The sequence below is a fragment of the Eucalyptus grandis genome, chromosome 7 (assembly GCF_016545825.1).
Source record: "Eucalyptus grandis isolate ANBG69807.140 chromosome 7, ASM1654582v1, whole genome shotgun sequence".
Taxonomy (NCBI): Eukaryota; Viridiplantae; Streptophyta; class Magnoliopsida; order Myrtales; family Myrtaceae; genus Eucalyptus; species Eucalyptus grandis.
This window is the reverse complement of record NC_052618.1, coordinates 55,273,004-55,285,597: the sequence shown is the minus strand read 5'-3', so window position 1 is coordinate 55,285,597 and position 12,594 is coordinate 55,273,004. Positions and strand designations below refer to the sequence as shown.

General features: G+C 40.3%; 1 protein-coding gene across 1 annotated transcript; it reads right to left on the bottom strand.

The window, feature by feature from the left end:
- Window positions 1–2,040: 2,040 nt before the first annotated feature.
- LOC104437183 (serine/arginine-rich splicing factor RSZ21A) lies at window positions 2,041–5,475 on the bottom strand. Its single transcript, XM_039318203.1, is given in 7 exon segments — window positions 2,041–2,315; window positions 2,761–2,871; window positions 3,108–3,187; window positions 3,189–3,340; window positions 3,857–3,945; window positions 4,539–4,632; window positions 5,387–5,475. Coding segments are annotated over 6 exon segments (555 nt in total). The 5' UTR covers window positions 4,628–4,632; window positions 5,387–5,475; the 3' UTR covers window positions 2,041–2,281.
- Window positions 5,476–12,594: the final 7,119 nt, after the last annotated feature.

Sequence of the window (12,594 nt, the reverse complement as noted above, 5' to 3'; positions counted from 1 at the left end):
GAACAAATGGGCGACAGCCCAACCTCGATGAATGCACGGGAAAGTTTTAGATAAAAAAAATGTGTAATGATTTACAGAGTTTCGGAATTATCCTCTAGCTGAGATGTTTCTACTTAATCCCTCCTAAATAGATCATTGCACTTGGGACTAGTCCACGAGAGAACAAGTGGATATTGCCAAATCAAGATGGCAAAAAGTAGAAACCAATATGAATTGATCTGAAAAGGGTGCTAAAATGGCCAAAACCGTAATATGAATGACACGACCACCAAAAAATTACTGAATGTAACTCTCGGATTCCTATTTCGTGTACAATTGCATCTCCTGAGGCCAATTAACACTAATTATCATAATGATCGTAACTCTTAGGAAAATGCCGAATACTAAGGTCCAACATGTTATGAAAACTTTGTACAGCTATCATTCAATCTCTTAACACACACAGCAGATGCTTCCTCAGACATTTGTTCAAAGACTCCATCAGAGTACAGCTAATTACAAGATAAACTCCATGAGTTCCTTCAATAAGCAAACTGCTCATTGGGAACGATTATCTTAGTAGTAGAAGCCATGGATCAGTGATGATTACCAATCACGATGACTATAATAGATAAATCTACGAAAAAATCATCCTTTAAATCTCAAAACCACACTTTCAATCCGTGCAAGCTCAAAAGTCAGTCATGAGGACAAGTGCATTTCCGATATGACGGCTTCAATCCTGTCACTTTACTTATGGCAATCTTTTGAACTGGTAAGCATGACAGTCCCTAGGATGAGTAATAATTACTTAACCAAATATGACAGCAAAACAAGAAAAAAGAAAGGGATGGCAGGCCAGAGATTTAATTAAGCAAATATAGAGGTGATCATTCCAACTTCACGTAAGTTCAAGGTCAAGCCATTCAGGAAAGATTACACTGAAAAAAAAAATGCAAACCAACAATGACAAAAATCCCTCAAGGCAAACTCTCAAAGTATGCTTTCACCACCAAGGAGAAAGAAGTCGGTTCAATCTTCCTAGGATGAATATACAGCGACTCAACACAATGTGAGGCCCATATCAATGGTTATGCTTTGAGGGAACCCAAAACAAATAGTCCATCTAAACTTGATGCGGCAGAGCTTGTTAAGCTAACTTGCCTAAAGAGAACGTAGCGAGACATAGCAGCTCTCAGCAGCATAGGTATCAAATGTATGCTTTGTACAAAGACGATGCCGAAGAAATTGAAATGACTATCATGTAGATGAATCTCAATCAATTAGGAAGCCACTCGGACGAAGCGGAGATCTTAGAATATGGCGACACAGATAGCAGCTCTCAGCAGCATAGGCATCAAATGTATGCTTTGTACGAAGACGATGCCGAAGAAATTGAAATGACTATCATGTAGACGAGTCTCAATCAATTAGGGAGCCACTCGACGAAGCGGAGATCATTCTGTAGTTGGGCCCACGGGTCTCGTGTTGATGACAAAGCAGCGAGTGTTCAATTTTGGAAGAAAATCACAATTTAGTTAAAGAAACATTATGAAATTAGAATCAAAGACAGCCGTGTTGTAACCAAAAAAACAAAAACTATCTAGAAAAGATCATACTCCAATTCTGACAGCTATGGAAAACATTTAATTGCTTTCTTTTCAATATGAAGTGAAACCCCATTACCTGAAAAATGAAACCACTATTCCATGCTTTGGTAAAACAAATATAATTACCTGATAGAAGTGTTTGATGCAGCTCCTCAAACCTTCTAGTTAACTATATTATGTGCCAATAGAATTTGAGAAGCACGAATCAATCTGGAGAAAGACAAAAGGGAAGCATCTATAGACGAAGCCGACTGGGACCCACAATCATTCAAAATTGAAGATCCCATGACGAGGCGGCGAAGAATCGAGTCCCGCTGAAGTGCAGAAGCACAAAGCGCGGCGTAGATCGAAATCCCGTGGACGTGCAGGAGCATAAAACCAATGAAGCAAACCTAGAAGATACCTCGACACAAAGGAAAAGGTACGGAGATTTAGCAATACCCAGAGAAGCTAACTATGAAGAACTATCTACCAGCAGATATCTTAAGATCCTTTACCTGTAACATAACCATAATAATTCTGACAAAGTAAAAGACAGGAAAACATACTCAGTAATGAGAACTTATCCAAATCGAAGAGGTGGGGCTGAGGGCGAGGCCCGACTAAAACAAAGTTGTACCAAGTCCAAACTACTAAACACACTTAATCCAGATACGATCCAGACAAAACCACATTTTTTAGCTCTGCACCATTCAGCTCCTGCTTCGGCGACGATCACGACCATTGCTGTTGATGTTTCAACATAGATAAAATTAGAATCCATCAAAAAGTCTAGTCATTAATAATTCACATCCGAACTTTATCAAGACTAGAACTTTAGTTGTCCATACAAAAAAAATCTGAGATGAATACTGCATCTTACCTACCGATCAAATCAACAGGAACAAACAGGTAGCATATGTGGCACTATGTATGTGGCTAAGCTCAAACTAGAGACATGGGGTGAGAGCAGACGTGAAAGTCACAGCACTAAAACAGAACAAATTACACAAAAATTTGAGGACTCTGACTGACAACAAAATGCCGTGGACGGCTACAAAAGAAGACGTCAACAACACATCACTGAAAAAAACATCATTCATATTAATATATATATGCACATTCAATAAAACATGCTCACTGCACACGTGCGCATGAAAGGGAAATAAAGGAAAAGAGCATGAGACCTCACCCATTAGCATATGGCACTTCGTCACGGGCGCGGAATGGGGGCGACCTGCTATAGCTGCGACCACGAGAGAGACTGCGACGTCTTGGAGATCGACCACGTGGGCTGTAGCTCCTATTAAAAAGCATAGCAAAGCATTGAAACACCCAAAGTCAACTTTTTACAAAAAAAATGGTCAACTCTACATCTGTCGTTTCATCATATGAAACACAGTGAAACACAGAAATTTTAAAAAGTAACACCACACAAATTTGCATTAATGATCATGATCAAACTTTCATATAAAAACATATTGCTAGAACCGAAAAATAGCTCTTAGATAACTCCAATATATTTTACAGTAAACAGACCTTCGACCATAGCTTGGGCTCCTGCGGTATCTTGGACTGCGACTGCGGCTGCGGCTGCGGCTGCGGCTGCGACCGACGTCGTCGTGAACCCACACGCAGGCGGCACTCCCGAGCAAAGTGTCCAGGCTCACCACATTCATAGCACTTCAAATCAGAACCACCAGATCGACCACCACGACCACCACGTCCACCACTAGAGTTATGAGAGAGCTCAACTCTCCAGCCATTTTTACCTATTTGATCAAATGAAAAGCATTTTGCCATTCAGAATCATCAAATGCTACCTCTCTCTATCCATCCTCAGAAAACCTAACAGCTTTCCAACTAATCAATCCATCCAGCTTCCAAATGATGCAGAAAGAAGTGGTAAGGAGACCGCATATAAAGAAAAAAATTATAGCATATGTTAAAGGGAAAAAAATGGCAAGCAGAAAGATCTTCAAGGTTATCATGAATAAATTCCTTCTTACCAAATTAAACAACACAACCAACAATACCAACAAGAGCAGATTCAGAAATCACACAAGAGAACTAGATATCAAATCTAAGAGGCATCCTCTGATATTCAAGTATAAATCACTTGAGAACATACACAAACAGCTTATTTGTTAATAATGCCATTAATTACACCAGGAAAAAAAAACAACATTATCCACATTGGCAGCAAAAATCATTTGTGATAAACAATGGCTGCTTTAGCAATCTCTGATTTGGACTGGATGTTCCAATATACAGAGCTTTAGACATACCATCTAGCTCACGGATCGCATCTTGTGCATCCCTATGGTCATCAAAATCAATAAAAGCATATCCCGGTGGTCTTCGGGCGACCCACACACTGCATATGTCATAGAAGAACCAAAATGAGAATCAGCACCAGCAGGAGAAACAAGCATAAACTGCAATTGGAAAAAAGATAAGTTCATCAAGTAACAGTCTATCGTGTAAGATCTTTTTTTTTTTAATTTTATTTAGAAGGGAAAAAGGTTTTTGCTTTAGTCCCCACACCCTGCATCCCAAACCCCACCCCCCCCCCAACCCAAAAAAAAGAAGAAGAAGAAGAAGAAAGGCCAATCTGAACAATCTTGTCAGTCCAATTCTCTGGAGGTAAGCCAGGTGATTCCGACTATAGAGGATTGTGTTTGCAAAAGATTGTTCTGGTCTTTAAATTAGTGAGACAAAAACACATTGCAACTCTGAGATGCAATCCTATAAATCAAGTTGAAGCAAACCATACTTCACAGTAAAAATTGCATCCCTTTACCGCCATGCACTACTGACAGAAAGGTTGAACAATACATGAGCTGCATCAGTACTTCTCAAGTAATTGGGGTAACAACAAGACAGAATACTATGTCTAAAAAATAACACATTGCATATAAGTGCAAAAGCACAAGGAGATGATTGAACTTTTTAAAGAAAAGGCCCAACCTTCTTATAATTCCAAATGTGCGAAACTCATCCTCAAGATCCCGTTCTGTAACACGAGAATCCAGGTTACCAACATATACCCGTGCCATTTTCCCTGCCAAACACAATCGGAGAACTCAGACAAACGAAAGCATAATGTCCAGGCGACAGAGAATGACGTCTGGACTGCCAAATTCTCGGTGAAACACAGAAACACAGGACGGCACATCCTCAGCGATCTCGCCGATGACAGCAAAACCAAATGAATCTAGCATAACAACACCCAAGTGCGTTTATAGGGATGCAGTAATTTCCACTTCAAAACTCTAAAAGGCTTCAAATGCCATTGAACGACAAAAAGAGCTCATCAGAGACAAAACCCAGTAAGGGGAAACTGCTACACCATCAGCACGACACGAACGACCGGCCGCGCACATCAAAGGAGGGAAAAAGCGACGAAGTCGAACCGCACTAACGGAAACAACCCAGAACAACAACACGCGAAACAAAGAATCCGGTCTCATAATCGAGATCCGGTTCCCCAAAAAAATGGGGAATTTCCGACAAGAAAACCACAATCACGCACGCACGCACGAACGAAACACAACCCCGCACGAGAAAAGACAGGGACGCGATCTCCCGAGGAAACAATCCGAGGGCTCATCAATCCGACACGACTGTATATCCGTACGCTTCGACAACTACCGGAGCTCGCGGGACGCACGATTACCGGCAGATCGCGTCGACGACGGCAGACCGATTACGCAACGCCGCGAGCCGCCGCGCCGCGACGGATGCTCTGGCCTGCGCAGCTACGTTCCGAAGGGCAGAGAGAGAGAGAGAGAGAGAGAGGGAGAGGGAGGAGGAACCTGCCTGCGGGAGCGAGGGAGGTGACGGGGAAACCCTAGCGGACCGTACGCCAAACTCCAACTGGTTCGCCGTTTGAACGTTCGGGAATTCTGGGAAGGGGTCGCTCGGCCCTTTTAAAACGAGTCTTGTGGGAAATCCCACTCGAAGCCCAAAATTTGGTCCAGTATCGCAAATTTGCCCCCCTGAATTTCAGTTTTATTCTCGGATGCCCCCACTCTTAACAAGTAGGTTTTACATCATGTTTATGATAAATTTATTATTGGTTAGTTTTTGTTAAATTGAATCAATATAAAAGAAAATCTCAAATCAATACAAATATCAAAATGGAGAATAAAATCTTAAATTGATACATTGGTCAACCGTTACATATCATTTAACTCGATAATTTGATAGTTAACTTTAATGGAAATTAATTGATGGTGAATTTATCAATGGTGTATTAATTTTTGGAGGTTAAAAAATTAGTTTTCAATAAATTTATCATAAATGTATCAATTTTAGATTGCTTAGCCTTTTAAATGGGTCTTGTGAAAAATTCCAATTGAGCTCAAATTGGTCCAATATCACAAATTACACTCAAGCTTGTGTTTTATTCTAAAATGGCCCCCTAATCTTAACGAGTAAGGTAAATACAATGTTTGTGATATTTATTATCAATTAGTTTCCGTTAAATTAAATTAATACTACAAAAAAATAAAATGGTGTGTCTTTATAACAAATGGAGGGTAAAATCTGCGATACACTTGTAAATTGTCACGCATTATCCAGCTCAGTAATTTGACAGCAAAATTTAACGAAAACTAACGAATGATAAATTTATCATGGATAAATGAGTTCTTGATGCTCACAAAATTAGTTTAAGATAAAATTATCACAAATACGCTAATTTGGGATCGCTCCGCCTTTTAAATGAGTCTTGTGAAAACTTATCATGTATTGCATTAATCCCCCCCAACTTCAATAAGTGAGTCTTATGAAAATTTATCAAGTATTGCATTAATTCCTCTCCCCCTCCCCCAAACTTCAATAAGTGCATCTCACACTTAATTATCACAAATGTATGGTTTGGAGTCGTCTTTTTTAAATGAGTCTTGTGAAAATTTATCAAAGTATTGCATCAATTCCCTCCTCCCCCAAAACTTCAATCGCCGGTTATTATAAGTGCATCCACACATATCGATTCTATGGCTACTTTTTTTTTTAGAATTATATGTTACAAAGAAAATAAAGTGAAAAATAAACTCTAGAGGGAGAGATAGAGGCTGCACAATGGTGACGATGCTCGTCGAGAATCGGTAAAGGTTTGACATCCTTTGCTAGCCTCCAGTGAATGCATCAATGCTGTCATAACCACCTCATATTGCACGTGCAAGTCTCAATTTGAGTGATGGGGTAATATGCTCGGTGGAGCAACCCAACTCTTCGTTGGAACATCTATTTGTTCTTTTTGGTTATCGACGATTATTGTGGAAGATTAGCAACTTCCAACCATGATAATTTGCTCTTATGATCGCCTTTATGGTAACAATGCTGTGTTTGTCCGAGCCCATTAATGGACATTGGACATTGGCCGATGCCCAACAGTGACGTCTCTGTCATTGACCAACTTCACCCTCTCCCTATTAATGTATATTTTATATGTATTATAAGGTACTTCTATAATTATGTTTCCATTAGTACTCTTTTTGTAAAATAATCACTCATATAAATACATATAAACACTTTGTCATTATTTTCTCTCTGACTCTAAACATGTCAAGCCATAACTATCAGGTACACAACAACCCTTATTCATTTAGGCCATTTGAATGCGACATCCTAAGAGGCATTGTCGACCCATTCGTGTTATGATTTACAATTTATACACAAGTAGAAGTGGAAATACAATTTCTATTCAATAGGGATAGCATAACGCGCGCACGCACACATGTACATTCATAACAACATCATTTCACACAGCTTTTTTCCATACAACTTAAGCAACACAAACTTCAGTATCACCCACTATGCCACTTCATAAATAACCCAAAAACACAGCAACAAACTTCCAAAGGGTTTTGAGGGTAAGCATAGTACTTCTAGTACTATAAGGATGACTTCAAAAAGTGATGCACCCCCACTACCACCTAATACCCTATGGGCTCCATGTACCATGGCTCTAGCTTGACGATTATGTCAAGGTTGACCACCAAATCGGACACTACCCCATTGAACATATGCAAATCCATCGCGTCCCAACTAGTGTTCCCAAGCCCTGCACTCAGAGGTCTATCAGAACCTCAAATGGGGCTATACAGGTCATCTCCAACCCAAAAGTACTAGGCCAAGAAGTGGTAGGGCACTAAGCTCTAAAGCCCATCATCTACCCAAATTTGGTCATGCAAACAAGCTCCTAAAGGAGACTCCTCCAAGGCTCTCCGGGTTTCTCTCTATCGTGTGATAGTTTCTCTCGGTTTTGTAGCACCGTAAGTCTTCTTGCAGAGTTTCACCCTCCGCAATTCACTACAACAATTCCCTTTCTCCTCTTCTTGACCTGTCGCTGAACTCATTCATTCGCCTCTTGCTTCTCCGTCGACTAATTCACCCACAACCATAATAACCAAAACCTCTTCTAATTACCTCTCGCCGTTAAACCCACACCAATCGACTAGAATACCCTAATCACGTCACTATATGGCAAATTGTTTCTCCTCGATAATAATACCCTTTTACTCTCATCGCAACCCCAAAACCCTAACCATCGTCACTCCAAGCCATTAACAACCCTCTCTGGCCACATCTGTTCTTTTACCCCCAGTAGTTCTATTTTGCCTTTTTCTCTGTCTTCCCCTGCCCCAACATCGATTTCCCAATTAGCTCTTGTCTAGTCTAACTTGTCAACTATCATCACCCTTGACCGAGGGGACGCAGCACCGTGTCTCTAATCTTTGAAGGGTCCCCAAACAAATTCTAGCTACCCGCCAATTTGCGCAAAGGACATGTTGTCTTCTTGGGAGGGAACAGTGCCTACTTGATTATCCAACACTGAGGTAGCTCCCTTATAACTTCTTTGGGTCTGCAAGTAGGATAGTAAATATGACTAATCAAATATTTGATGAGGATCGAGTAAAGGCATTGTGCAAAAGCTTGGGCAGTCTATGGTCCAAGGCTGATGTGATAGATGTTAAGCAAGTAATATCTGAAGAAAAATTGACAGAATGTCGATTAATATTATTTGGAAAACTCTATTCTCGACCAAATGTGAACTTTCAGGCATTTCTTAATACTATAAAAAGGGCATGGAAGATGAAAAAGGTTTCTTGTACTATGCTAGTGAAATAGCTAGTACGAGTACCTAGAGGGGGTGAATAGGTATACAAAATTTCTCGAGAAGCTTGCACGATATTTAAACAATTAGAGAATTTGCAACAGCTTAAAAATTCAATCGCAAGGCGAGTAAGGGAAAGAGAGAATTGAACACTCGGTTTATAGTGGTTCGGCTTGATTCAAGCCTACGTCCACTCTTCTACAACGACGGCCGATTGGCTGGATTCCACTATGATCAAAGAGTTGTTACAGTGTTGATCTTCCTTGATTTCTAGGTGTAGATGATCTACCACACTCACTCAAGGCGTCACCAAGTATAAACACTCTCGTATACAATTTCACTCGTCTCAACTAACAATCAAGGATCTTCGACTACTGGAATTTTTCTATCGATCACACACTTAAGACAACTAGAACGTCTTCCTTTATACTCCTTCATGCCATCATAGCCGTTGGCACTTACCAAAGGAATTCCTCCAATCTACCCGTTGGACGGAATCAATCAAGAAGATCATCCGAGCTATTTAAAGAATCTCGATGATAGCCCATCAATCTGTTCGCCCATACAATCGGGATCTCGGTTTCAAGAATAGAATAATCCAAGATTATTTCGTCGACCATCGGATCTTCAATCGATCTTAGATAAGAATTAAAGAATCTGAAATGATTATCCAACCAAAGAATCTATTCCAGAGGATAGGATCAAATCCTCAACCATAAACCTCGGCTTTGGATTTCCTTCAACACCGGATTAGAAAAGACTCCGGTGAGAATAATTTTGAGTCTTGAGTCTTGAGTCTTGAGATTACAAAGTCTTGAGACTATAAAGTCTTGAGACTTTAACTATCGATATCAAACTTAGACGCGATAGAAATATTTTGTCGCCTTCAAAATATTAAGGAAAGATTTCTCCAACAATCTCCCCTTTTTGATGGTGACAAAACTTTCTTGAAGATTTGAACAACTTTGACCTGCAAAAACATTTCTCAAGCAATATGGCTAACTCATAAAGATTAATAAACAACCAGACTCGCATCCACAGCAAATTGGTTAGTCTTTCATGAGTAATACCATGTAACAATACTTGATATAAATGCAACCAGTCAAGCATCAAAATCCACGACCCAATTCAGTCTAACACTCAAGTTCAAGTTCTCAAGTCATACTCAAAAATAAACATAAACACAAAAGTCAAATAAAGTTTTAAAATAATGTTTGTTCAAATTGGTTCTCCCCTTTTTGTCATCATTAAAAAGAGGGTGAGAAAGGAGTCATGTCCGCTGGGAATGCGCACGATCGGAAATCCCCAATGGACTGGACTACTCCTTCGAGCTTCTTCGGATCTTCTCGCGAGATGAGCTACCTCTTCTCTCTTGGCATTGGCTTGAAGTTGCGGAGCGAGGTCTTTGAATTTATCTTCCCGAGAGATCGAAGATGCTTGTCCAAAGCATGCTTCAAAGCTTGGATTTTGGCCCGAATATATCTCGGTTACGCATTTCCGAAGAATATTCATGATACTACGAAGATCCGAGAATCATCCGTGCATTACCGGCATTGGCTTTCTCGAGATGGTGTGTATGCAGATGATGGCGCTTCGAACGGTCAGCAGATTTGGAATCGACGTATCACCTTCTTCGGGCAATTGAGACCCGAACTTTCCTCGGGTCTTCCTGGAGATTGTCTTGGATCTTCGGCATGAGGTGGAGACCCTCTTGCTCGCTAACTCCCCCGTCTCTAGGACATCGAAAGGGAAGAGGATGATCATGCTCTTGATTTCCCTTCTCTCATTTATCAGCCAGATCGTTCTTTTTCTTCTTCTCCTTCTTCCTCAACTTCTTTCTCCTTTCTCTCTCGTTCTTCTTCTTCTTCCGCTTTCTGAAGTTCTCTCGGATAAGACACGAACGTCTTGTTCTTGTCAAGGTCTTGGAATAGTGGGATCTTCATCATCTTCATCCTCATCCTCATCCTCCGGGATAAAAGTTCTTTTCCTCTTTTTCGATGAAGAACCAATGGCCTTCTTTCTTTTCCTTTTTGAAGCAGATTGATTTTGGAGATTTCACTTTGAATTTCTCCATTGCCTTAGAGAGTTCTTGCGAGACGCATCTTCATTAACATTTTCAACCCTACCACCATCTTATCACACGTTCGAACACAAAAAGTATGTGGCAGTTCAATATTCAGATGTCTCGAAGATCTTGGTCACTGCACCGGGATAAGGCAATTGTCCTTTGTCTTTTGACACTGCTCTTCCTGTACATATGGAAAAGAATAGTGTGCGGGAGAGAAAACTTCCGTCCCGAGTTGATCGCATACATCAATTTTGCTTCGTAAAAGAGACACGAAGTCTTTGAAGTAGACTTAGGTCCGAGACAATTGATCACAATCTTGTGAAGCACAATGTTGATGGCATTCATCCTGAATAGATAATTTTCTTATCTACATCCCTATCTTTGACAAGATCCAGTAGTTCGAGGAGTGAGACTTTGATTGGGAGATAGCGTCCCCGTTCAACTCCAACTATGTCCGCCAACATATTCACATCTACCACATAGACTTTGTCTCGAACACCGAATGAAATTCTATTCGCATCCAAAAAGCTAAGATTTGAATAGAAATAAGCGGTCGGATGATCATACTCGTCGCAGAGTCGAGCGAGAAAGTCTCAAGTTGAAGCAAATTCAACTTCTCTCTTAGGTTCAAGTTGATGGAATCCGGGAAGTCAAAATCGACACTTCTAGGTTGATTACCCTCTTTTTTCAACAGACTGAAATACACTTTTTCCCGATCCTTGGATTTAAACAAATCCATCCGATTTCCTTTCACCTTTCTGCCACACCCATTTTAGGTTTAAATTCAAGGAACATTTTGTCATCATCGTTCCCGTCAATCGATTTTGTCCTGGCATATGAGGATCTCTCTTGAATGTTCGCAAGTGCTTCCTCTCCGCTTTCCTTTGGGGCAATTCCCCATTCCTCCATTTTCTTCAGAAAAAGATACTCATTCCCATAATTTTGTCCTTAAGGAAGTCATCTATATAGTTCAATGGAGTACTAAGTGTTTTCAATGCACGATAAAGTTTATACAAAAAGGAGGGCTTTTGAACTCTTACCGGGTCGGCATCCTCGATTATCTCTTCTTCCAGATTATGACTTGCACTTTGTGGGCGGGAGATGCTGAATGACGTGGAGGAGAGCGAATCGGACTTTGTCGTGACTTGGTAAGTCTTCTTCCTCAGTGAGATCGAAATGAGTTGGTCCCTTCTTCATTCTTTGTGGTCCCCGTTTGCGATTATTCTTGATGATTTCCTCGAAGACGACATCTTTCTTTGTCTATTGGAGGATTCCTTCACTTGCTTTCCCAAGAAAAATGACCACTTTCTCGACGATGAACAAAGAGTAGAAACTTGATATCGAGAGGAGAGTGCCTTTTAGGTTTTGAAGATTGGGGAAAGGAAAACCGTATATATATAACTCGGTTTTGAAAAAGGAAGTTCAATCGGTGCAAAGGAAAGTGAACGATCACTTCTTTTCAAAATCAATAACTGCTAAAATTATTAAACAAAAGATCGTACCTTTTCGAGTTAATATAACTAAATGACAATTAGTACCTTTTAGATGAAATACAACTTACGCCTATAGCCATGAATGATTGAGTCTCGGGATTTAGAGTCTAAGAGATCGTAGTCTTAGAGTTGGTGAGTCTCTAGACTTTAATTTCTTCAAGCTTCAAAATGTTGAGTCTCGAGCGGATAAAGTCGAACTGATTCTTCTCCAAAGGCTTTGTGATATGTCCGCTAGTTGACTTTTTGAATCAACAAATTGAATCGAGATTTCTCCATTTTGAATATGATCTCTAATAAAGTGATGTCGAATCTCAATATGCTTTGCTCTTGAATGAAGGA